General features: G+C 45.7%; 1 protein-coding gene across 1 annotated transcript in view; it reads left to right on the top strand.

Annotated features, from left to right (window-relative positions):
* LOC128836116 (sodium/hydrogen exchanger 10-like) overlaps positions 1-27,894 on the top strand; it is a 161,767-nt gene that overhangs the window by 55,773 nt on the left and 78,100 nt on the right. Inside the window, exons 7-9 of the mRNA XM_054026133.1 lie at positions 9,766-9,865; positions 17,227-17,370; positions 19,938-20,109. Of these exons, the coding sequence (XP_053882108.1) occupies positions 9,766-9,865; positions 17,227-17,370; positions 19,938-20,109 (416 nt within the window). The remainder of the gene's footprint in view (positions 1-9,765; positions 9,866-17,226; positions 17,371-19,937; positions 20,110-27,894) is intronic.

Here is a 27,894-nt window from a genome sequence, read left to right on the forward strand (position 1 = left end):
ATTTGCCTTCAGGCCTACCACCTACTGGGCGCCCGGAACTTGCAGGTGGATTGCCTGAGCATAGACTTCTCCTCTCAGCACGAGTGGTCTCTACACCCAGAGGTGATGCACAGACTTTTCCAAGAATGGGGAACTCCCCAAGTGGACCTGTTCACGACTCGGCAGAGCCGCCAGTGTCCCTGGTTCCGCTCTGGGGGGGGCTGGGAATGGGTGCTATCTCCGATGGTCAGGCCAGCTTCTCTATGCCTTCCCCCTGATCCCACTGATTGGCAAGGTCCTGGAAAAGATAAAGATGGACAGGGCCCGGGTCCTCCTGATTGCCCTGGCGTGACCCAGGCAACATTGGTACGGAGCCTTCACGAGCCTGGCAGTCGCCCCGCCATGGCCGTTACCGTCACGCCCGGACCTGCTCTCCCAGGACCAGGGTCGTCTCCTCCACCCCAACCTAGCGGCACTCCACCTCACAGTGTGGCTGCTCCACGGTTAGGCCGAGAGGAGAGGACATGCTCAGAAGAGGTTCAGCGCGTCCTCTTGGAAAGCAGGCGACCCTCCACGCTTCGAGCCTACTTGGCAAAGTGGTCTCAGTTTTCCCAGTGGGCAGCTGAGCGGGGTGTTTCACCCATGGCTGACCCGATCCAGCTCATTTTAGACTACCTCCTTAATATCAGAGCCCAAGGCCTAGCGCCCTCATCTGTCAAGGTGCACTTGGCAGCCATATCGGCCTTCCATCCGCCGGTGCAGGGACACACGGTATTCTCCCATGCTTTGACTGGCCGATTCCTTAAGGGTTTGGATCATCTCTTCCCGTACGTTAGGCCCCCAGTCCTGCAGTGGGACCTGAACTTGCTGCTGGCCCGGTTGACGGGTCCGCCTTTTGAGCTGCTAGCTACATGCTCCTTGTCGCACCTCTCGTGGAAGGTAGCCTTCCTGGTGGTGATCACGTCAGCTAGACGGGTCTCGGAACTCAGGGCCGTGACCTCCGAGCCCCCGTACATGGTGTTCCATAAGGATACGGTCCAGCTCCAACCACATCCTTCATTCTTCCCTCAGGTGGTCTCCGCCCACCACATGGGTCAGGACATTTTCCTGACGGTCCTCTGCCACAATCCCCAGGCGTCCAGTGAGGAGTGCCACCTCCACATGCTGGGTGTGAGACGGGCTCTGGCCTTTTACCTGGAACAGACAGATTAAGCCGTTCAGGAAGTCTTCGCAGCTGTTCATCGCCTCGGCCGAACGCATGAGGGGTCGGCCGATCTCTACTCAGTGGCTCTCCAAATGGATCACCTCGTGCATCCGTACCTATTATGACCTGGCGGGTATCCCTCCACCGTCAATTGTGAGGGCACACTCAACTAGGGTGCAAGCCTCATCTGCTGCCTCTTTAGCCCGTGTCCCCATTCAGGACATTTGCAGGGCTGCCACATGGTCTTCAGTTCACACATTCACCTCGCATTTTGCGATTGTCTCCCAGACCAGGGAAGACGCCGGGTTCAGCAGGGCTGTGCTCTGTCCTGAGAGTTTTTGAACTCCTACCCACCTCCAACAGATATAGCTTGGAATCACCTATTGTGGAATACACACGAGCAATCACTCGAAGAAGAAAAGACAGTTACCTTTTCCGTAACTGATGTTCTTCGAGATCTGTTGCTCGTGTCTATTCCTCATCCTGCCCTCCTTCCCCTCTGTCGGAGTTGTCTAGCAAGAAGGAACTGAGGGTGGGGAGAGCACGCAGCGCCCCTTATACCGCGCCATAGAGGCGCCACTCCAGGGATCACTAGGGGCACTCCCCTTTGGGTACTGCTAAGGAAAAAACTTCCAGTACCGGTGCACGTGGCGAGCACGCACACCTATTGTGGAATAAACATGAACAACACATCTCGAAGAACACTCAGTTATGGAAAAGCTAACTGTCTTTTCTTCTTTGAGGAGTATCCTTGTGTGTGCTCCACTTTAAGTGAATCTGCATCCCAGTGCCTGTGATCAGAATTTCAGTCGCAGTGCCTGGTTGGGTTGCACATGTGCAGTCTCTGTCTTGGACCACCTCTGGCGGTTACATAGCACTGTGTCACACCGCCCCCTCACCCAGTTCTTTCTCTACTACCCTTGGGTTAAGATGGAACAACTGGCAAAGCCTCTGAGTTTACCTTTAATCGAAGTGTTAGCTTTAGAGTAGTAGTTTTAGAACCTAGATTAGTTAATATTTAACTACCCTTTCTCTTCCCTGTTTTTTTTTCCTACTAAAAAAAATATTTTTTCTTCTCTTAAGAGTTTAAGTATCATTTATTATTATATCCATTAGTATAGAACAGTTAACCTCCCTCATGTGAGAGACCCTATTCTAAGGGGCATGCCTAGTTTTCTGGGTTTTAAAAATTGCCTCACTTGCTGGTCGTTAATCCCAATTTCTGATGGACATTTGCAGTGTGTCCGCTGCCTTCGCAAGATACACATCCCATAAAAGTGATCCCACTGCCATAATCTAAAGACCAGCACCAGGAAAGTGAGGGATTTCCACTTAAAACTCCTCATGAGGGAGAAGTGTCTTTGCCCAGCGTCTGATTCAGGATTATGGATCCTCCTGGGCACCGATCGCCAGCAATGGCGTCTGACAGAAATTCCACAACACCCTCTCAGAGGAAGGAGCACTCCTTCAAAAAGGTGACAAAAAACAGTCTCTGACCTCCCCTTCTCAGGAACCTACGAAAAAGAGACACTTCCCGACCCATCAGACCCCATTGGTACTGACCACACTGAGACCTACCACCTCTGCGGCAACGGGACCATCCAGCATCACAGGTACCATGCAAGCCGAACAACCTAAGTGGGCAGGCTCAGACAAAGGTACAAAAGAGGAATTTACCATCCCTATCTCAGTACTGCCAAAGTCACTCAAACATGTGTCACCGAGCAGCTCAGCAGCACTACAGTCTATGGTGCCACCTTATTGCCTCCGTACTGTATAGCGCATGATCCTTGGCACTAACAACTGTGGTAATGGCATTGGGACCGCCAGCAACACCTTTCTTGGTACTGATACTCTCGGTACTACAAATTCTCTGGCATAATGATCTTCTAGTCTCTTTGGCACTGGAATCTTCCCTCCTTGGTAGTGCTGTTACTCCAGCGCGCTTGGTACCATGCCAATTCACACCACCACCCAGATTAGCTTCCCCTTTCTCTAGCGATGATGATGATGAAGGGGAAATCTACTCTTCACATCACTCCTTGCCTATCCAGACAGCCACCAGGTCAGGTCCACTAGAACAACCTGAACACCACCTCAGACTGCAACTCACAGGTGGTACAGACTCCCTTGGATACCACCACCAATGCCATTCCTGCCAGCCCTACTGGGATCCATGGGCAGCATACCGTCACCACTACCCTAAGCCTCCCAGTACACATAGGGAGAGGTCAAAGCATTTGCCATCACTCTCAGTACTTGGATCCTCTGAACCCTCGGAAGAGGCACTCAAAGGGCTGGAGGAGATTTCGGATCAGGAAGTCAACCCAGCTGCCAATTTTTCATCCTACTGTCTGGATGAAGCTATCATGTCCTCTCCACCAGGGCTGGATTAATGCAGGGGCTTTAGGGGCTGCAGCCCAGGGCCCTGGGCTAAGGGGGGGCCTGGTGCAGCAGGACTCAGGCAGGCTGCCTGCATGCTGTGGCCCCACGCTGCTCGCAGAAGCGTCTGGCTGCTGGCACATCTCTGTGGCCCCTGGCGGGGTGGGGAGGAGGCAGCTCCACGCACTGTCCCAGCACTGTCCCCCTGCGGGGCTGGCACTTGTGGGCACGGGCAGCATACTGAGACACGCTGTCCCCCTGCCCCCGGGGACGCGCAGAGATGTGCCAGCAGCTCCTCCTGTACTCCAACCCCCTGCCCCACATCAGAATCCCCTCCTGCACCCAAACTCCCTCCCAAAAAGAAACTAATATAACAGCTGTTCTAAAGTAAGAAGTAGGCTATTTTGAATTAACTATATATATTACTATATATAATAACTATATATATTACAAGTCTGAAATTTAACCACAAAACAGCTTTATGTTAATTAAAAAGCAAGTTTAGTATAGCGTTAATAGCCTTAATGCCATAATTGTGTTTGTTTTGTTTTAAATTAGGAAAAAGACCCATGAGACAGAGATGCCTCCCATCTCAGCCATCAACATCCCAATAACCCCCCCCACTCCCTAAACAATAGTTTTTAGGGTTTGGTCGAGGGTCAGAGATACTCTATTGCTGGAACTATCTGACAACATCCATCCTTTCAGAGACCATCTGACTCCATTCCACCCAGCATGGCAAACCATCACATCAGACAAATGGGTACTAGAAATTATCAAGACTGGTTGTTCAATCCAATTTACCTCCATCCCCCCCCACGCTTCTTCTCTCCCCATCCCTCTTCAGGGACCCTTCTCACAAACACTTACTGCGATACAAGGTACACCATTTCATACACGCGGGCGCCGTAGAACCAGTACCAACACAACACAGAGGGAAGGGCTTCTACTCCCATTATTTTTAACTCAGAAGAAAACAGGAGGATGGAGGCCAATTCTCGACCTAAGAAGACTCAACAATTTGTGAAGACCCAGCGATTCAGGATGGTCATGCTAGCAACGGTAATTCCAGCACTAGAACTAGGGGACTGGTTCTCAGCCCTTGACCTCCAGATTACATATTTCCACATAATGATACATCCCTCACACAGAAAGTTTTTAGATTTGTTGTGGGCACAGATCATTATCAATACGAAGTACTCCCTTTTGGCTTATCTATGGCTCCACAGGTATTCTCGAAAGTCCTTGCAGTATTGGTGGCTCACCTCCGCAGACAAGGAGTCATAATAGTCCTCTATCTGGACAATTGCTTAGTCAAAACCTTGATTTGAGAAGAGGCCCTAGAAGCTATCCAAAAAAACATAGCTCTCTTCACACACCTGGGTCTACAAATAAATGAACAAAAATCAACGTTCACACCTGTACAGAGACTGGAATTCATTGGGGACTACCTCGATCCTCTGGAAGCTACAGTCTCTCTGCCCCCTCACAGATTTACTACTCTAGTCAACCTGATCACTTCAACACAAACCAGCCCATAGATATCGGCTAGTACCTGTCTCCCACTGTTAGGCCATATGTCAGCAACGACATTTGTCGTGAAGCATGCCAGACTACACATGCATTGCCTGTAGGGTTGGCTCAGGACAGTATACATCCCACACAGACACAGTATAAACCAGTGCCTTATGATGCCAGGCAACGTACAAAAATTCTCTACAGTGGTGGACTCAACCACACAACATATGCACAGTTCTCTTTTCACAGATCCCTCCATTAATGATACAACAGATGCTTCTTTGCAAGGTTGGGGGTGGGGGCACACTTGCACAACCACATGGTCCAAGGTCGCTGGTCCCCATCAGAATCAACATTGCCCATAAACTTACTGGAGCTATGGGCAGTCCACAATTCATGCTCACACTTCCTATTCATGATCAGGGACAAGACCATAAAGGTGTTGACGGACAACATTGCTTGTATGTTTTATATAAACCGACAAGAGGGAGCATGGTCACACTCCCTGTGTACAGAAAGCGATGCGATTATGGAATTGGTGCCTCTGCCACATCATCAACATAGCCTCCAGTCTAGCAGGATGCCAAAACACCACTGCAGCTGCACTGAGCAGGAAATTCTCCCAAGATCATGAATGGGAAATAAACACCAGGGTACTACAGAGCATATTCAAACATTGGGGGGGGTCTCAACTGTAGATCATTTTGTGACAATCCAGAATGCCAAGTGCTCATTCTTCTGCTTGAGAGCGGGACTGAGACCCTGTTCTCTAGGCAATGCTTTTCTCCTCAAATGGGATACACCTTTACTGTATGCCTTTCCCCCCACCCCTCTCCTATCCAGGGTCATACACACTGACAATTCTAGAGTCATCTTGATAGCCCCTCCTTGATAGTTTCCTTATCTCTTGCAGATGGCTGTGTGCCCACCCCACACTCTTCCCTTTCCACCACATCTCCTGTCTCAGGATGCAGGTCAGGTCCACCACTCAAACTTGGCAAAACAGCACCTGAAGGCATGGCTACTCCATGGTTCCGAGGCAGTGAAATGACCCGTTCAGAGGAGGTAAGGGACATTCTCTTAAATAGCAGAAGGTCTACTACACGAAATACCTATCTGCACAAATGGAAGAGATTCCACACATGATGCCAGAATGGACAAACTGTGACGACTGCCTCTCCTTTACCAATGGTATTAGATTACATAAAAATTTAAGAAATCTGGTCTCTCAATGAGCTCGATTAGAGTACACCTCGCAGCAATCACAGCTTTCCACCACAAAGAAGTTCTTGATCTTCACCCACCCTACCATTAAACGTTTTCTCAAGGGTCTTTGTAATTTTTACCCTGTTTGAACCCTGTTTGAACCCTTAGTGATGTGTTCACCTCTCAAGGAAGGTGACATTTCTTGTCACTCTTACATCCGCCTGACGAGTAGGAGAACTTGAGGCCCTCATGACACATGCCCATACACAGTATTTTTCAAAAACAAAGTTACTCTAAGACATCATCCAAAATTCTTACCTAAAATAGTTTCCTCGTTCCATTTGAATCAACTCATCTATCTCCCATGGTTCTTCCCAAAACCTCATGGGAACAAACAAGAACTGATGTTTCACACCCTGGACATCTGAAGGGTGCTAGCATTTTACTTTGACAGGACTGAGAAAGTCACCAAGTTATTTCTTTCCATCACAGAATAATCTAAGGGAGATGCCATATCCAAACAAAGACTGTTGAAGTGGATCTCTGGCTGCACTGACCTTTGCTATCGCCATCAGCAACTATCACCCCATCAGGGACCCACACACACTCCACCAGAGCACACTCTACATCGATAGCTTCCTCAACAATGTGCCCTTTATGGAAATTTGCAAAGCATCAACCTGGCCGTCAGCCCATATGTTCACAGCATTATGTCAGGGAGCAGGACTCGTCATCAGACGCTCTATTTGAACTTATGGTTTTATCATCCGTCATGACTGCAACTCCAAAGCCCCTTCCTTCCACTGAGGGGCACTGCTCTACAATCACCTAAAGTGGAGCACCCACAGGGTCACTTCTTGAAGAAGAAGAGAAGGTTACTCACCCTGTGTAGTAACTGAAGTTCTTCGAGATGGTTGTACCTTTGAGTGTTCCACTACCCTCCCACCTCCCCTCTACTTTGGAGGTTTCACACTAAAGACTCTCCAGTAGAGAAGGAACCGGGGGGTGGGGGGGGGCGTGTTGGTCACACAGTGCTATGTATCCCCCAGAGGTGGCCTGGGATGGGGACAGCACATGTTTGACCCAGCAGGCACTGTGACAGAAATTCTCCGATCGTAAGTGCACGGACAAAGATTCACCTAAAGTGGAGCACCCACAGGGAGAGCCATCTTGAAGAACCTCAGTTACTGCACAGGGTGAGTAACCTTCTCTTTTAACTGAAAGGGAAGGGGTGTTTGTACCTAAACAGGAATCTGGCAGTGATAAGATTTTCAGAGTATCTGAATTTTTTGTTTTTTTGTGTTTAAATTTTATTTTGTTGCTATGTGTGAGTACTGTGATGAAAATTAAATTCTTTTTTGTATAGTTTTTAAAAATAAAGATATCGTAGGGAGATAATGACAGGTCCCTTTACTCTGATAGGTCTGAATATTTTTTTGTGTATGCCCGGTTTATGTGTTTTGGGGAAGGTTATAGTGAGAACTTCCCTTGCTGTTTTTTTTTTTTTTTTTTTTAAATCTTTGTGTGAATTGGGTGAGTGAGAGAGCTGAGCTGCCAGGCTTGGCAATTATCTATAAGATGAAACTTAAATGGCAGAAGTTGTTTAGCTTAGGGTCCTTCATCAATTCTGCTTGGTCCTAATTCATTCTTGGGAAGCTCCATAGGAATGGGTACATATTTCTTGTGCCTGAGATTTTGGCAGGGTAATGCCTGATGCATTGTGAACAAAGCCAAAACTGTCCACGATGATATGAAATGTTCTCTGGATTTGGTATGTATTGCTAAAACCCGTTTGAACAAAGTTGTAGACCCATTTTTGTTATGGCAGATTCTGGCAGCTATATGGTAATCTATGAGTCTCAGGTTTTGTCTTTACTACAGTGTTAAGTCGAGTTATCTATCCTTGAATGAACTAGAGCTGGTCAGGACTTTTCAACTAAATGTTTTTTCATTGGAAAGTGCTGATTCATCAAAACCAAAATATGTTGCAGAAACACATCAGTTTAAATTACATTTTCACCAGGAAGGTTTCTGAGGTCCAGGTTGGAATTTCTAGTTGGGGAAGGAGGGGCTTGGCATTGGGAAGAGAGCGAGCGAGAGAACACACACAGTCAACAGTCTAACTACTGGGCTATTAGCTGTTCTAGGGGGTTCTCTCTCTCTCTCTTTGTGAATTTTTTTTGTAAGGTCTCTGTTTTGTCTGAAGGCAGAACAAACCAAATGCTGAAATTTTTCATGAAACAGAATTCGTGTTCTTTAGTTATCCTAGCTTAATGAGAGCAGTCATGCTAAAAACAACACTTGAATAGCACAGACTGGATTAGCAGCACAGAAGCTGAGTCCCTGCTGCAATATTAGCTGAAGCTTCATCAGCACTCAAGCTTCACCTCCCACTCCTTGACAGATCACCTAGCATGAGTTTAAAGCACCACTTAACTTGAGCTAGAGATTTTTGTGTGTGTGCAAGCAAGTCAGGTCAGGAGCAATATATCTTGAACTAGCACTGCACTGAAGATAAGCCCTCAGACAGGAGGAATTAGTGAAAGGTTTACTTTTTTTAGCCTGATTATAATACAAAACGTTGCCAATCTCTATTTATTCAAGTGTGTAGCTGTCTCTTGTGAGTCTGCAGCAGGACCAACATTTTTATTTCTTCTAGTATATAGACCACAAGAATTATTTGTGGGATTTTACCTCTGAGTTCTCTGAACTGATGTCAATACTTCTGCTGAAGTCCTTGGAAATTATTGTCCTCCTGGATTTCTATAAGTATGTGGATAATGCCACTGGTAGGCAGCCATGTAACTTCCTATAAGAGAAGGAAAGTTCCCAGAGGGTCAGGTGTGCTCTGTCTTGATCTGAGCATAGCTTGACTGATTTGAGTGTTAGGGTTGCCTAAAAATTTAAATCAAAGAGATTACATACATTTTTTGACAATACTGGTTATAGAGTTACAGTTTATTTTCTTCTTTTCAAATCAGTACTCTGCTGCTGAAAAATTAGAGTGGGGGGGGGAGAGAAAATTTTGTTATACTAGTGGGAAATCAAAATGTAATATGTCCCTTAATAGCTCAGTCATTTCAACTAAATATATATTATTTATTTCCAGACCTATGATGATATCACTTTTAAGGCTGGTGCTGAAGCAAGAAACCAAACAAACTAGCCTGGGTAGTTTTAGCATAGTTAAAAAAATGCAAGAGAAATACTTGATTTAGGAACCTACCAGCATAGGAACCAATAACAAGAAAAGGCAGAATTTAAAGGAATGATGTTTCTCTTTTTAATTATATTGCCAAAACTTATTTTAATATTTTTCTCCAACGATAGTACAAATAACACATTTAAAAAGTTCCCCCAAAAGCAAACTTAAAGTAATTATTTTAAGTAGGCATGTCTAATCATGAATTAAAATATAGTTTATCACCTACAGTAAATTAAATGGGTTTTAATGTACTTGTTTTTCTTCTCTTTAGCTGAATGGATTGGAATGTCTGGTGTTATCTCTCTCACTGTTTTGGGAATTCTTTTAGCTTCTGAAAGCTTTAGTCCAGGGGTTCATGAATTTATCCTTGAGTGAGTATTTACTTCCATTTTAAATTAACTGTTTTATGTCCTTCAAGATATTCCTTGTTGCTATTTATGTGTCAGGAGAGGGAACTGTGTTTATAGGCAGACTAATCTGATCAATAGTAGACCATACACATGGTCCCTGATTTAGATGCTCTTCCAGTGGGGTGGTTCATTCATAATTAAAAAACAAACAAAGTAGTGTTCTGGTTAAAACACAGAGAAAAGTTGCCTTAATCCCTTCTGGCTTTGTGGAAGGAGCGTACCTCGAGGTTCTTCTTCGAGGAGTGTCCCTAGGGGTGCTTCACTTTAGATGTTCATGTGCCCCTGTGCGTGTAATCAGAGATTTATAGTAGCAGTGCCTGCTTGGGTCGCACATGCACGGTCCCCGTCTCGTGCCACCTCAGGTGGTTATCTGGCGCTGTGCGACCAACTCCCTCTCAGTTCCTTTTCTACTGCCTTTGGCTTGAGTCGGAGCATCTAGCAGCACCTCTGTGCCTAGTCTTATTACCATAGTTTTCACTAGTTAGATTTAATTCTTGCTCTTTATAGTTAATTATTTTCTCCTCTTCTTCCCCATTAAATTTATTTTCTCTCTCAAAAAAATTGTTTTTTCTTCAGACCAGAAGTTTAGGTTTCCATTGTTAACTGTTAGAGTAGACTACAGGTCTGTCGCATCTTACGCACATTTAACATGTGCGATTTCAGCTTTATGCGGTCGGCAAAAACAAAACAAAAAACAAAAAAAAAGAGAAAAATAACAATTTTAATACTGTACCTGTAGTGTGGACGATTCCGCCCGCCATTGAACTCAATGTAATTTTGACTATACTTGGTTTTCGCTTTACGCGCTGACCGCGGAACGTAACCCCAGCATAAGATGAGACAGACCTGTATTAGTTTTTCCCCTTACAAGGGGAAACACTCCTCTGAGGGGCATCCCCGGTTCCCTGGGTTTTAAACGCTGACTCACCTGCAGACTTTCAGTACCTGTGTCTGACAGGCACTCGCAGTGTGTTCACTGCCTCGGCGAGACACACATACCTCAAAAATGCTCACAGTGCCACAACCTAAAAACCTGGATCAGGAAAGCGAGAGACCTACAATTTTCAAGTCCGCCTCACGGAGAAGTCTCTCCAGCCGGCAACTGAGCCTGAAGCACAGACCCCACCTGTCAGCGATCCTTCCTCCATGGCTCAGACTAAAGATCATCCCACTAAGAAGGTGGCAAAAAGTGGGCCGGAACTTCCCCGGCTCGGGAATCTGCCAAAAAATGGTGTTCCCCAAACTAGCAGACCGGATTGGTACCAAGTGCACTGGCCTTCTCCATGGCTGAAGTAGTGGGACCCTCTGGTACCGTGGGTACCAAAAGAGCAAAAGACTCCAAGCAGGCTTGTTCTGACATGGGCAGTAAGGGAAGACCGAAACCCCATGCTTTGGCACCGACGGAGCTGATTAGACACCTGACGCTGAGCGGCCCGGCACCGCTGCAGACCATGGCGCAACCTTCTGTTGGTATAATGCAATCGGTGCACGCATCAACACTGTCAATCATGCTGCAACAGTCGGTACTGACTGCTACACCTTCAAAGGCACTGATGCTACCGGCACCACAGCAATTCCTGCAGCAGAAGGACCTAATGATCACTTTGATGTCAGAATCTCCTATTCTCAGCGCCGATGTCACTCAGGCATGTTTGGTACCGGGCCACCTCACCACTCCACCTCGATCTGCTCCCCCCGTTCTCGAGTGATGAGGATGAGGACGAAGGGGAAATATAATCTTCACACCATTCTTCTCCCATCTGCACGCCTACCAGCCCAAATCAACTGCCACAAAGGGGATATTATACTGAACCCAAAGATTGACACTGGTATGGGCACCCATAGATACCACTGATGCCTTTTCCACTACAACGGACTTATTGGAGCTGATGGGCAGCATACCCCCCAGAATACCACAAATCTCCCAGCCCACCCAGGTTGAACGCGCGTCATTCACCATCACCTTTGGTACTGGGAACAGCTGAGCTTCCAGAAAAGGTGGCTGAAGAGGAGGATGAGATCTCTGAGCAGGAGATGGCACAAGCATCCCACTTTTCATCATCTTCCCCCAACGACACTATCATGCCCCACCTTCCAATACGGGAGATGATCGCAAACAATTTCAAGACCTTGATGAGAGTTGCGAGCTCATTGGACGTTTTACTGGAAGAAGTCCAGGAAGCGCAATATAAACTCCTAGACAGCTTACAGACATCAACCTGTTCCAGAATCGCTCTACCCACAAATGACCCGATTATGGAATCAGTTAAGTCAATTTGGCAGACCTCAGCAACAATCCCACCCACGTGCAAGAGGTCTGACAAAAAATATTATGTGCTGGCAAAGGGAATGGGGTTCCTCTTCTCGCACCCCACACCGAATTCCTTGGTGGCGGATGCAGTTAATGAATGGGGCAGACAACAACACCGCAAAAACACGCCTTATAATAGAGATTGGAAGAGGCTTGACCTCTTTGGCTGTAAGGCCTATTTCTTGGCGACTCTACACGTTAGGATCTCCAATTTCGAGGCATTAGTTGCCAAACATGACCATACTAATTATTCAAAGCTATCAGACTTTATTGATTTTTTTATTCCTGAGGAGAAAAGAGAGCAGTTCATGTCCATTATCTTGGAAGGACACCTTATAGCCAGGACAGCATTGCAGGATGCCCTGGACTCCACAGACACAGCGGCAAGGTCTGCAACCACTGTGGTAGTGATGAGAAGGGCATCTTCATTGCATCTCTCTGGGTTCCCCTGAGAGGTGCAATCGACAGTTGAAGATCTTCCATTTGAAGGGCCTAAACTCTTTGCAGCCAAAACAGATGAGTCCCTCCACACACTCAAGGACTCAAGGGCAACGTTGAAGTCCCTGGGCATTTATACACCTAAGATCAAGAAAAGGCAGGGCAGATGTTATGCCTCACAGAGTTTCCGGTCCATTCACTGCATGCAACCACACAGACAATATGAACAACAAGGGCAGAAACAGAGATCCACGAGGAGGAGATAGCCTCCACCTCAGCCTGCTACGTCTCAACAACCAACCTCAAGGCAGCAATTTTGAGACTTTGGTTGAGGGCCCGAGACCCCCACAACTTTCAGAATCACAAGATCAGATTGGACAAGTCCAAAGTCATCCTGATAGCCCCCATGTGGCCTCGACAAATGTGGTTCCCTTACCGTCTCAGAATGGTGGTGTGCCAACTATGCACTCTTCCTCTTCTACCTCGTCTCCTTTCTCAGGACGCAGGCCATATCCTTCACCCAGACTTAGAAAGACTCTATCTTAAGGCATGATTATTCCATGGCTCTGAGGACCAGAAATGACATGCTCAGAGGAAGTACAAAACATTTTATTAAATAGTCGTAGAACAACCACCCGTCACACATAGCTATACAAATAGAGATGATACAATACCTGGTGCCAAAATAAACCGATCACAGCAATCTCTTCCTCGTTACCTCTGATACTGAACTACTTGCTGGAACTTAAGAAATTGGGCCTCTCCATGAGCTCAGGCAGGGTGTACCTCTCAGCTATCACAGCATTCCACCACAAGGTGGACGACTTATCCATTTTTGTGCATCCAATCACCAAGCGTTTTCTCAAAGGCCTCAGCAACATTTACACTGAAGTATGGATCACTTGATGATTACCTGTTGAGTTCATTCCCCCTGAGGCACCTGGCATTGCCACTGTTGGAAGACAGGATGCTGGGCTAGATGGACCTTTGGTCTGACCCAATATGGCCACTCTTATGTTCATTACAGAGAAGAAAATATAAAAACCACAAAAGAACCTATAGGCATGCAAAAGCTTACCAGAGGTCACCCATCAATCTTATGGGGGCCTTGTAGGCCAAAGTCTTTCCAACCTTTCTGTGTGTGGGACCTTGTACAGGAGGTCCCCTCTGTTTGCTCGATGAGAAAGAAGGCCCTGAGCAGGCTTAAATGCACCCTTTTTATGACCAAAAGCCCTTTCTTTGTCTGTTGGTCTCTGGAAAAATCCCATATATGCAAGCATCCCCAGGGGCTGGTACCTCTTTGTGGGGGTTTACAACCTGAGTATTAATCTGAATCACCCCCCACTGTTCTTAGCTCCTGGCGGAACTGTGGAATCCCTTTTCTTCCCTCTCCCCCACCCGCCCTGCCCCAACATTCATACACCATTCATGCACTTAATACAATATGGTCCCCAACGAGATTGCAAGCAGTTGCAATATCTATCATACTTTCATTACGTTTCCTCCTGTGATTCTTCTTTGTAATCATGCTATCTGGCAGTCTCAGTTAAATGAGTTATCAAAGGCATCAATTGCTATGACATCCAGGGCAATAGTGACTCTCCCCAAATATGTAAATTAACTGGAGGGGAGGGAGTGAGGAGTGGCTGATTTGTCTCTGATGTCACAGTGTTCATGGGCGCCAGCTTCTTCTTAACCCCTGCTCTGCCCCCAGCCCCACCCTCTTCCCCCAGGCTCCCACTCCCACCCTGCCTCTTCCCATCCCATTTTGTAGTTGTGCATTTGATTTCTCCTTCCTAAGTGTAGAAATTTGCTCTTATCTCTGAATTTCATCTTGTTGATTTAAAACCAGTTCTCCAATTTGTCAAGTTTGAATTCTAATCCTGTCTTCCAAAATGTTTGCAGCCCCTCTGAGCTTGGTGTCATCGACAAATTTTATAAGTATGCTCTCCGTTATCCACGTCATTAATGAAAATATTGAATAGTGCTGGACCCAGGACAGATCCCTGTGGGACCCCACTAAATACATCCTCCCGGTTTGACGGGAAACCATTGATAACTACTCTTTGAGTGTGGTCTTTCAACCAGTTATGCACCCACCTGTAGTAATTTTCATCTAGACCACATTTCTGTAATTGGCTTAAGAGAATGTCATGTGTGCGTGTGTCAAAAGCCTTACTAAAATCACAACTACAGCTTCCCCCTATCCACTAGGCCAGTGGTAATCAACTCAGAGATCTTCCAAGGGGTACATCAACTCATCTAGATATTTGCTTAATTTTACAACAGGCTACATAAAAAAGCACTAGTGAAGTCAGTACAAACTAAAATTTCATACAGACAAAATGAGAAAGTAAGCAATTTTTCAGTAATAGTGTGCTGTGACACTTGTATTTTTAGGTCTGATTTTGTAAGCAAGTAGTTTTTCAGTGAGGTGAAACGTGGGGTACACAAGACATATCAGACTTCTGAAAGGGGTACAGTAGGCTGGAAAGGTTGAGAACCACTGCACTATGCCATATAAAGGACTTGAAAATTCTCAGTGGTTCAGGAGTCAGTTTGTCAGTCTTGGGACTTAAGATAGTTTTGAGTCTAAGAGATCACATTTGGGGAAGAGAGAGAAATGTTTTTGTGGTAGGATGGTGTGAATAAAATATGGTGGCTGTTTAAAGCCGCTCACAGATTTGGAATGAAACATTAAATCCCAAAGAGATGTATTAGTGGATAAAGCATAGGTGAGATGGTTAAAGGAGTATGTTTATCACATGGCTGAATAATATGTCTCATGCATATCACTTCCATTTGTATTTGACTCCCTAGTTAAGGTTGTGTTTTGTGTTTAAAGCAGCTATACAGCCTCCTTATTATGTATGAAGAAGACAGTGTATCCTTTCAAGACTTACACTAGTTAGCAATTTTCTGAAAATTTACAAATTAATTGTGTGTTTAAAATTAATTTTAAAATGGATATTTTGAGAAATTTAGCTTTCAATGTCAGATCTTTTTTTGTCCAGAATGGTCCTAATAACACAATGCTGCACACTCTTCAAACTTTCCATACTTAAAAACACATTCTCTTAAAGTGGCAAGCTCAAGATGCCTGTAAGGAAAGTACAGAATTCCCCAGAATAGGCAGATGTGTGATAATCTGCTCTCATGAAGAAGTCCTCTCTTAACCTCCAATAGTTAGAAGTTGGCTTAAATAATGAAGTATGAGGTTTTATATTATTAAAGAAAAAAGTTTTTGAAAGATTTACTATAACAAATCTGGATATTATTGTATTCCATATAAATGACTTTGACATTCCCCAGGGTACAATCTGGACTGCTGAATAGCTGTGTCTCCTCAGTTCTCCAATCTGAGGCGCTTTTTACACTGCTTTACTAGTGAACAGCTACTCTTGGCCCATTAACACACAGCCTTCAGAGTGTAACTTGCTCCCAGCTACACAGCATTGAGTGCTACTAGCTAGCCACTCATGAATTGCACTGCAGAAGAACAACAGCAGATTCCCACTCCCAGACTTTCCCCCAGAAGTGTGCATTTTGTACTTCTCAGTACTCTCCTGAACAATACAAGCTCATAGAAAGTCTGTCATTTCATCTAAGGAAAATGATATGGACAAATCTTGATATCCCAAGTGATGGTTCTCAAACACTTAAATCCAAACACACAGGTTTAGATAAAACAAGAAGATACATTTATTGTGCATAAAAGTCAGGATAGAAAAGAAAAGAAAAAAAAAGGCAAACTAATACCCAACTTAACAGGTTAAGTGAACTTAAAAGCATAAAAGCAAAAGGTTTTTCTGACCATAAGCTGTAGTAAATTTCATAGGCTGGGTCTCTTTGCAGCCTTGGATGCCTCCCCCTTAGTTCAGTGTCCTCCAGATATTCATTTATGTTATCAGCAAAGGGCTGGGAGGAGAAAAGGTGAAGTGGAGGGCATTGTCTCACATTTTTATATCACTCTCCCCTCTTTGAGGATTACCCCAAGCTGCGATGCAGGCAACATGCAGTCTGTTGCCGATGTGAGTATGAACCATCCCTGTGATGAAATGTACATTTCTTGTTTACACCTTCCCGCCTGCTGGTGAATGGCTGCTTTAACACCTGGCTGGGGCCAGTGTGTCTTTGTTTCTGAAAAACTGGTTTTATGGGTATTATCCAGAATTATAGCATATTACAGTAACAATCATATAGTAGAATTTATAAATTAATATACAATGCTGATATACATGTTTTACTCAGACAATAATGTTCAGCAGATTGTAACTTTTCATATGATACTTCACAAGGCATACTTGGTACAAAATTTATCATAGTCCTATGAAAGAGGTGAACATAGTGGTGTGGCTGCCAATCCCTCTTTGCATCTTGTTAAATTTTTGACCCTTGGTGATATACTGTAACAATATGTTCCAGATAATAGCAGGCAATAGCAGATAATAGCTTCCAACTACAGTAGTCTGGGAATAATCAACCAATATGAGGATTACATTAATGTTTATTCTGAAATGAAGACTAGTGCTGTGTTTTTTATAATCTATCTCTGTGCTTTTCTTTAACATAGGTTCTGGTCAATGCTGACATTTTTGGCTCATGTTATGATATTCATTATAACTGGAATTGTGATAGCTGTAAAAGCCAGTCCACATGTGACTATTCATGATTTGTTTTATATCTTAACATTCTATCTTGCATTGAATCTTATAAGGTAAGGACTACTGTTTGCCCCTATGTAGGACAACCCTCTGCCCCATCCCCCTGCCTTTTTAAAATCATGATTGCACATATTGCTTTAAAAATATTGAGTTATCTGTTTTATGATATTTTAAACTGCATTGCATTTTCTTTGTTTATGCAGGCACTGGCATGTTGGGGTGCTTTCAGAAATACAATGTTATGTTTATTTTAGATTTTATTTAACACTAACAGCAATGAGTTCAGCTTCTAACAGTAATTGCTGGAATTACATTAATGCTTAGCATTTTGTGGGCTTGCGGGGTAACTTTGTTAACAGGATTCCTTTGCTAAATCATGGGCTGAGTCTGATCAGTTGCCTTATAGAGAATATTTGAACTCTCATGGCCTGGTTGTATAAGAGGCAAAGAGGAAGTTCTACAAAATTTTGAATGGTAAAATTGTGTGCTAGACAGCTTAAGTAATTCAAGCTGCCATCATTCTGTGGTTGAGTCTGTTGGGACAAAATATCAGATTTTGTGGATAAAATCATATGGATTGGGAATGAACTGTCTGCTTCTATGGCTGCAGAAAGGAATCTGAAGGGGACAAATGCTATATCTTCTCTGAGTTTAGTCTGTGACTTGTGAGGAACTAGCAATTTTGGGAGCACTTTGTTCCAAAATCATGTCTTTGGCTCTGAGTAGTTCTTGGCCCGTGAAGGGTCCATTGTTAGCAGAGAAAGGCAGCATTTCCCTTAGAACAAGGACATGATGCCAGCTTCTCTGAAGGTAGCTGCTGTAGGACTTTTTGGTCAAACAAAAAAAACAAAAAACCCCACCAATAGTACAACAAAAACCGCTGATAATCTGGCTGACTATCAGCCAGTATCCAAATTCGATTCTCAATCAAATTTATAGAGAAGTTTGCAGTAAGACCAGTCTCATAGTACTTAAATGCCTTGGATCTACTTGACTCTTGGCAGTCTAGGTACAGACCTACATATGGGACAGAAAATGCACTATTGTCACTGGTTGATTTTGATCTCCTGGTGGTGAATGAAGATCAAGTATCTATGCTAATATTATTAGATCTATCAGTGTAACCCTTCTGCCCATCAGAGTTGGCAGCAACAAGGGCCGGGTTCAATATCTAGGGGTTCCGTTTCAATAACACCATGCAAAATCGGCTCGAGCCCCCACCCAGTGACCTGGGACAATTACATTCCACTCCCCTCTCTCAAGCACAGAGTCTGAGTGTAACAAAAGCCTTTTAATAAAGGAGGGAAACAATGCGGCATTATGTTGGGGAAACACCACAAACAGGATTCATAACACAAACCATGAGCAAAAGACCCACCTCCAAGTAAGTTTGGCAGTGTCCTTTCCCCCTCAGGGTCTTAAGTCCAGCAACTCAAAAGTCACCCCTCCCACAGTTTCTGTACTTGGTCAGTGCAGCCCCCAGAGTTCAGAAGTTCATCTGCAGAGTTTACCTCCCAGCCTGGGTGGAAGTCGGGGGAGGTATGGAGGGAATCTTACATGCTCCGCTGCTCGGGTTGATGGCCAATTGCCTGGCCTCTCCATGGGGTTCTGCTGCAGTCTTCATTGCCAGCTGCACCTCTCCGCTAGCCGTCCTGCTAGCCGCTCACCAACTTGCCTTCAGGCCCTCCCCCCTACTTAACACAGCTCTCAGTGATCTCAGCTCTTAGTGACTTCAGCTCTCAGTGATTTTAGCTGGTAGTAGGGGAGCATCAGTGCTGGTGCATCACTAGCCCAAAGTAGGTCTAATGCTTAGACCTAGGTATTAGTGATCTCAGCTCTGCAGCATGTAACAAGACTCCTAATGGAGTCAAAATTAGCTCTGTTATTACATGGGGAGAGAGGAGGGGTCAAAGGGGTGTTTGGGGCCCATACTCCCAGGTACAAATACCTGCTCCCCACCTATCTCAATTCACTGGGTTTTGGAACCCATATCCCTTGCCTAGCAAGTGCTACTTAGTTGAGGGCGAGTCCCTCCAGCATAAACTGCCAAGTACAGTTCTACTGTCCTTGATTCACATAACCAGGATAATAACCCTTTATTACTCCTGCCCCAATAACAAAGAGACTGGGGATCCCACAGCAGCCAAAGTGACCATTTGGGCAAGCAGTCCCTTCATGCTAGGCAGGGTGGGTGTGCCCATGCAAACAAGATCAGCCCCTGAAGTCCTTTTTCACAGCTCACCACCAGATGTCAGGGTAGAGCTCATTCTGACTCTGCTTACATCAGCTACCTTCAATACCATAGTTCGTGCGGTAATATTGATTCACTTGCACACTGCATCAAAAGTGGATGCTGTTGCTTTTGGGTGGCTCTTCTTTCCCGGCTTAATGTTCCTATTGGATGGTGTGGGATCATAGCTCTTCCCACTAAGGACTATTTGAAATTCTCTAGTGTTCCATTTTGTCTTCCCTCCTGTTCAACATGTGCATGGGATTGTTGGAAGGTTTGTATAAAGGTTTGGACTGCAATGCTTTCAATATGCTGATGACACCCAGCTCTATGTCTCTATCTCTGAGCATTGATATTTTTGCTCATTATCTTATTCTTTTATTTACACAGAGGTCTAGTTGTTTTGTTCTTGAGCCCTCTTCTGAGCCGCCTTGGTTATGGATTTAACTGGCGCTGGGGAGCTGTCATTGTCTGGAGTGGAATGAGGGGTATTTTTACTTTGAATATGGCTCTTGCGATTAGCCAGTCAAAAGATCTGGGTACAGCAGCAATGAAGAACACGGTAAAAAAATTTTTTAAAGGGCTATCTACATTTTCCCCCCAAAACTTGTTCATAACTTGTACTAGATACATTTTGTTGGAATAAGTGATAAAAGAACTATAATGACATTCAGGACCAGATTTTTCAAAGTAAGTCAGCCAAATATATTTGCATATGAGTAACCCTTGCATAAAATAACCAGCACAAGTACACACAGATTATTTAGGTACATAAAATTAGCACATTCAAATCTATTCATGCAATTATGAGTGGCTAACTTTGAAAATCTGGTCTGACTAATTTTGATTCATAATAGAAATATGCCTGTAGATGCTACTTTTTGTATTTAAAAATGCATTGCAGTTTAGTTTGTTTAAATGTTTATATATAATCCGAATTTTCACATACTATACAATGCGTCAATATTGTTTCATCAATACTTTCACTATACCTATGTAATTAGCACAGAAATATTTTTACTACAGTTAGCTGTCCCTCTTAGAACTTTATGTGGACTCAGGTGCATCATGTGAGCCTTTGTGAACTAATCCATTTTCTGCTAGGGATACTGTTATCTGGAACTGTGTTTGTTACAAGTGCTTATGGCTAAGATTAAAAAAAAAAAAAAGCATGGTTGAAGTTGGATCCTAAATCCATATTTAGGCACTCTGAAAATCAGGCCAGTTATTTAGTTATCTCTGGAGTTAGGAGCCTGACTTTAGGTATTCACTTTGAAAATTTTGTCCTATTTTCCCTCCTGTGAAACTTTTGATGATTCTGGAACTGGAGCCTCCATTGTTAGATGTCTCTCTATTGTCTTGTATTTAGAACTGTGGTGGTACCAGAATTTAAGATATCAAAAATGAAAATCTCTGCCTCCAGCATTGATGGTATCATTGCTTACTGTCATGTAAGATCTGAAACTCTCTCTGTTTCTGTACCTCAGGGATCTGCTCTTCCTTTAGAGGAATTTTATTTACCTGTATCCTCAGCTCTGTATGGTAGTAGGAGTCCTTCTCCAAGGATGTTTTTGCCTTCATCTAGGCAACCTCAATGGAAATTCTTCTCACTTCAGATTTCATGCTTTACAGAGGTCTTGTTCCATGGATCCCATCCTTTTATGGCACTATATGCCTTATCTTATGGGGCACAAATGTGGCCATTTGACCTTCACCTTTTCCCATCGGCTCCTTAGTCAGCTGAATCAAGTTGCAGGGGGAAATCGTTGCTTTCTAAGAATCCTGCTGGAGACACTCAATTATCCTTTCAGGAACTCTTAAGAACCTGCATCACCAGGAATCTCAGAATGAGCAGCAAGGCCTTGTGGAGGAATATGAGGCCCAACCTACCCCTTTATCCATATCCTCAGTATCACCTGATGAGGCCATCAAATATGTTAACTGTAGATTACTTCAGGACCTCCTTAAAAGGATGGTGGACCTACTAGACATTCCTTTGGAATTGTCTAGTAGAGAAATCATTAATTGTTTAGTATCAGAGGGGTAGCCGTGTTAGTCTGAATCTGTAAAAAGCAACAGAGGGTCCTGTGGCACCTTTGAGACTAACAGAAGTATTGGGAGCATAAGCTTTCGTGGGTAAGAACCTCACTTCTTCAGATGCAAGTAATGGAAATCTCTAGAGGCAGGTATATATCAGTGTGGAGATAACGAGGTTAGTTCAATCAGGGAGGGTGAGGTGCTCTGCTAGCAGTTGAGGTGTGAACACCAAGGGAGGAGAAACTGTTTCTGTAGTTGGATAGCCATTCACAGTCTTTGTTTAATCCTGATCTGATGGTGTCAAATTTGCAAATGATTTGCAAATTTGCGGTGCCACTGGTCTGGAGGTATATATTGTCACCAAATTTGAAATAATTGTGCGTGAGGATAAAGTCACAGAGCTCAGCAATACGTTGTGCTGTGTCATCATCAGGGATACTGTTCCTGACAGCTTGTATTCCATCTGTATGTGGGATGTTTGTGTAGAGAGCCTCTACATCCATGGTGGCTAGGATGGTGTTTTCTGGGAGGTCACCAATGCATTGTAGTTTTCTCAGGAAATCTGTGGTGTCATGTAGCTGGGAGTGCTGGTGGCGTAGGGTCTGAGTAGGAAGTCCACATATCCAGACAGTCCTTCAGTGAGAGTGCCAATGCCCGAGATGATGGGGCGTCCAGGATTTCCAGGTTTGTGGATCTTAGGTAGTAGATAGAATAACCCCGGTCGGGGCTCTAAAGGTGTGTTGATTTGTTCCTGTGTTAGTGTAGGGAGTGTCCTGAGTAGATGGTGCAGTTTCTTAGTGTATTCCTCAGTGGGATCTGAGGAAAGTGGCCTGTAGAATTTGGTATTGGAGAGTTGTCTGGCAGCCTCCTTCTGGTAGTCAGACCTGTTCATGATGACAACAGCACCTCCTTTATCAGCCTCTTTGATGATAATGTCAGGGTGGTTTCTGAGGCTGTGGATGGCATTGCGTTCTGCACGACTTAGGTTATGAGGCAAGCGATGTTGTTTTTCCACAATTTCTGCCTGTGCACGTCGGCGGAAGCATTCTATGTATAGGTCCAGACTGTCATTTCGACCCTCAGGAGGAGTCCATGTGGACTCAGATCAGGATTAAACAAAGACTGTGAATGGCTATCCAACTATAGAAGCAGTTTCTCCTCCCTTGGTGTTCACACCTCAACTGCTAGCAGAGCACCTCACCCTCCCTGATTGAACTAACCTCGTTATCTCCACACTGATTTATACCTGCCTCTAGAGATTTCCATTACTTGCATCTGAAGAAGTGAGGTTCTTACCCACGAAAGCTTATGCTCCCAATACTTCTGTTAGTCTCAAAGGTGCCACGGGACCCTCTGTTGCTTTTTACAGATTCAGACTAACACGGCTACCCCTCTGATACTTGATTACCTGTTAGAGTCATAGATGATTCAGAATCATAGTACCTTGAGTACTTATGTATTAAAGTTCTAACTAGTAAAACTAAAGTTGGGATACTGGTGGGTATCTCTTACAGATCACTTAATCTCAGTAGAGAATAGGACAAACTCCTCCTTAAACATCTGTCTGTAGTGTATAGAAAGAAAAATCGTTTTTCGAGTGCTTGCACATGTCCATTCCAATGTAGGTGTGTGCACGCCCTGTGCAGAGTTGCCAGAAATTTTTCCCTTAGTGGTATCTGTTGGGTAAGCTCTAGTGCTCTCTGGTGCCATGCACTCATATTACCAAGATAAAGGGCCCTGCTAACCCCATGCCCCCTCAGTATCTTTTTACTGCCTGTGACAGGGCGTTGGAACTATTCTCTTTGTTTCAGCAAGCTTTTCCCAGTGGGTTTTTCACTCTTTTTGCAGTGTATATAGTTGATTTGGTTGTATGCCTTTTTTTAATTTTAATTTTAGTTAGTAAATGTTTGGAGTTTTCTCCCTCAGTTAGTGAAGTAGGTTAGTTTCTCAATGCCGGGGCATGCCTCTGTCACTGGGTTTCAAGCCCTGTGGCAAACCAGTGCCCTTGAGTGACCTGGACTCAAGTTGTCTCAAGGCCTTGGGAGAGACTCACATAAGAGATCACTGCCAGATCTGCAAGAACTTCAAATCTCACACAAAAAAGGACCAAGAGGCAAGACTGAAGGTCATTCTTATGGAAGCAGCGCTAAGACTCACTTTGGAACTGAGTTTCTCTGACTTGGCACCGAGTACCTCGGCATTGGTGCAAAGTGCTCCTGTCACTGTATGAGAGTCTCTGCACCATTCCCCATTCCTGGTGCCCAAGAAGAAGCACAAGACGCAGCCATCTGAGAGGGGTCATTCCCCAGTGCTGAAGATGGCCAGGCATGGGGACTGGGACAGAGTGAGATCTAAGTCAGGCTACGCCTCAAACTCAGCACTGCAACAGTGACACGGGAGGCCCTGCTGACTCCGACACCCGTCTTTGGGCAGACAGCATGGGACTCTCTCTTCAGAGATGGAAGGGGAGTTCTCCTCTCACCCTCGGAGCCACCTGTGCTACTCTCTGAGGCACTCCTACCCTGACATGACCCAAGCCCAGGGTTCCCTCTTATGCTCCTACTCAGTGGTCTCTGAGAGCAGAGTGCCACCACTGGCTAGACGATCCAGAGTCTCTCCTTCAGATGGGAGCCATGGAAGAGATTTCACAAATCTGGAGATGAGAGGGGTTCTACTCCCATTACTTCCTAATTCTGAAAGCCCAAGGTTGTCTCGGGCCTATTCTAGACCTGCACTACCTCAAGAACTTAAAGTTCTGCGTGGTGTCCCTAACTTCCATCATTCCCTCTTTGGATCCTGGGGACTGATATACTGCCCTCAATTTAAAGGACGACTATTTCCACATATCGATTTTCTGAGGACACAGAAGGTTTCTCAGATTTGTCTTGAACCATACACACTACCAGTTTGCAGTACTTCCATTTGGCCTGTTGGCTGCTCAGTGGGTCTTCACCAAATGTATGGCAGTAGTGGTGGCCTTCCTGAGGAGATGGGGAGTACAGGTCTTCCCATATCTTGACAACTGGGAGTCTAGAGGCCAGTCCAGGGTTCAAGTGGGGTCCAACTTCCACCTCATCCAGTCGATTTTCCAGGCCTTAGGCTTACTAATAAACATTCAGAAGTCTACCTTCGTCCCAGCACAGAGGATAGAGTTCATCAGACCAGTACTCGACTCCACTCAGGCCAGAGCCTGTCTCCCAGGAGGCCAGTTTGAGGTGATCGTGGACCTGATAAGATCCCTCAAGGTCCACCCAGTTTCAACAGCACGGAGCTGTCTAAGACTCCTGGGTCACGTAGATTCTTGCACTTATGTGTTGAAACATGTGTGCCTGTACCTAGACCCCTTCAGGCATAGCTGGTCATGGTGTACTTGCCAAGCCATCACCATTTAGACTAGGTTCTCACTATACCTCCCTGAGTCCTCGCTTCCCTGGATTGGTGGCTAGACCAGCGTATTATTTGTGAGGGAGTTCCCTTTTCCTGGCACCAGCCATCAATGTCCCTGGTCTTGGATGCCTTGGAACTGGACTAGGGAGCCTACTTGGGGCCTGTGGTGGGCGATTACCCCACACCCAGAGAGACTGGGCTGCGGCAGGCCTAGGCGCCTGCGTAGACGTGCGGCCAATCAGGAGAGGGCTTACTGGGAGCCAATCAGAAGGCAGATTGGAGCCAGCCAATCAGAGCCCGGCTTAGCCATATAAAAGGCTGCCCAGAACAGGAGCAGTCAGTCTGTCCCAGGCCTTCAGAGGGGAAGGTCTGTCTCCAGAGCTGGGAGGCCAGCATCACGGACAGCGCAGTGTAGGCCAGCCTGAGAGAGTGGGAGAAGGCCCCACTCCATAGCCTGCTAGGCGGCAGGCCTGAGAGGAGGAGGCCTAGCGTAGAGAAGGGCTGTTGGGGAAGTGGTCCAGAGGGATAGTCAGAGGAGGAAGGAGAAGAAGGACAGTGAGACTGTCACCCGAGGGCCTCTGGACCGGGACTCAGAGTAGTGGGTGGGCCTGAGTCCCCCCCCCTTTCCCCCCTTTGTTTGCTGTGCTGCCCCACGCACAGCCATGGGTCGCAGGGAGCGGCCGGTCAGAACCACACCAGGTCCTGGACTGTGAGGATTGGACTCGAGGGTGTGGGGCTGTTGTTTAACCCCCCCCCCCCCCCGGAAGGGGGTGTGAATGGACCAGGGAACACTGTCGGAGGGCAGTGCTCCGGAAGAGGACGCCGTACGTGGAGAGCAGCGCAAACCCGCACACCCAACGACGGCGAGACGACAGGCGGGACGCCACCCAAAGAGGGCGCTCTACTGGCTAAAACTAATTCCCCAAGACGACCAGGAGGAGGCGCCACAGCGGTGAGCTACTACCCTGTCACAGGGCCCTTTGGGACTCAAAGGCCTCTGGTCTTCAGAAGAGCTCTCTCTCCACATTGTCAGAGAGTTCAGGGCAGTTCAGCTGGCCTGTCAGGCATTCCTGCCTCACATTATGGGCAAGGATGTGTTGGTTCTTACAGACAGCACTACAGCTGTGCGTGCACTTCCCCCTTTGCCAGGAGGCAGTTTAGCTGTGGGAGTTCTGCATAATGCATTCCATCCACCTCAAAGCTTCTCATCTGCTGGGAGTTCAGAACGAGTTAGTGAATCGCCTCAGTGTGTTTTTCTCCACTCACCATGAGTGGTCCCTTTGGCTGGACATCACAAGGGACATTTTTCAACTGTGGGGGACTCTCCAAATAGACCTATTTGCTACCCAGAACAACAGGAAGTGCCACCAGTTCTGCCTCCATGTGAGGCCCACAGTCCAGGGTCTTTACAAATGCATTCCTGCTACCATGGCTAGATCATCTGTATTACGCTTTCCCCCCATCCCACTAGTGCGCAAGGTTCTGGTGAAGATCAAGCGGGACCAGGACCAAGTCATTCTCGTAGCCCCGGCATGGCCCAAGCAACACTGGTTCGCCACTCTATTAGATCTCTTGCCTGCTTCATCCAAATCTTAACTTTTCATCAGACTGTGTGGAGGCTCCATGGCTGAATATTGGAGAGCAAGCTTGCTCGGAACATGTTCGTCAAGTCCTGTTAGGTAGTAGGACGCCCTCCACCAGGGCCACTTACCTTGCTAAGTGGAAGTGGTTCTCCTTCTAGTCTTCCCAATGCAGAGTTTTGCTATCACATTCTTCACTACAGCATATATTGGAGTGCTTCTTCTATTGGAAGCAACAAGGCCTAGCTATCTCTTCTGTCAGGGTTCACCTTCCAGCGATATCGGCCTTCCATTCCCCAGTCAAACACACACTCCATCTTCTCCTATGAGATGTCGATCCATTTCCTAAAGGGCATAGAGATTATCCCCCCGGGGTAGAGAACACGTTCCTCCCTGGACCTAAACCTTGTCTTATCAAGAATTATGGGTCCCCCGTTCAAGCTGCTAGCCACGTCCTCATGAACACATCTTTCCTGGAAGGTGGCCTTTTGAGTGGCTATCACTTCAGCCAAAAAAGATTTTGGAGATTCAAGCCCTCACCTCAGAGCCCCCGTATATGATTTTCTTTAAGGATAAGGTGCAGTTGTATCTGCACCCTGCTTTCTTCCTGAAGATGGTTTCACAGTTCTATTGCAGTTAAGCAATCTTCCTACCAGTTTTCTTCCCAAAACCACATGCGAATAGGGAGGAGCAATGTCTCCACTCTTTAGATGTCAGTTGGGCCCTAGTGTTCTACATAGAAAGGACCAAGCCATTCTGTAAATCTACTCAGCTGTTCATAGCGGTAGCTGACAGGATGAAGGGCCTCCCTATCTCCGCTCAGAGAATTTTATCCTGGATCACATCCTGCATTCGCACGTGCTACAATCTGGCAGGTCGGGTTACAATCAGGTTAGTTCTGCCTCCAACTGACCTAACTACTCATTCCATGAGATTGTAAGCTTCCTTGGCTCCTTTCCTAGTGCAGGTGCCTATTCAGGACATCTGCAGGGCAGCAACTTGCTCATCAGTGCACACGTTCTTGGTACACATCACCCAACAGGCCAAGGACGATGCCAGCTTTGGCCAAGCGGACTTTCAGTCAGCACGTCCATGAACTCTCAGCTCACCTCCTATACGACTGCTTGGGATTCACCTACATCGGAAAGGACATGTACAAACACTTGAAGAAGAAAAATGGTTGCTAAACTTCTGTACCTGTTGTTCTTTAAAATGTGTTGCACATGTCCATTCCAAGACCTGCTCCTCCTCCCCTTTTATCAGAGTTGGTCGGAAGAAGGAACTGAGGGGGGCTGGGGTTGGCCGGGTCCTTTATACTGGCACTATGAGCATGCAGCACCAGA

The sequence above is a fragment of the Malaclemys terrapin genome, chromosome 4 (assembly GCF_027887155.1).
Source record: "Malaclemys terrapin pileata isolate rMalTer1 chromosome 4, rMalTer1.hap1, whole genome shotgun sequence".
Lineage (NCBI taxonomy): Eukaryota > Metazoa > Chordata > Testudines > Emydidae > Malaclemys > Malaclemys terrapin.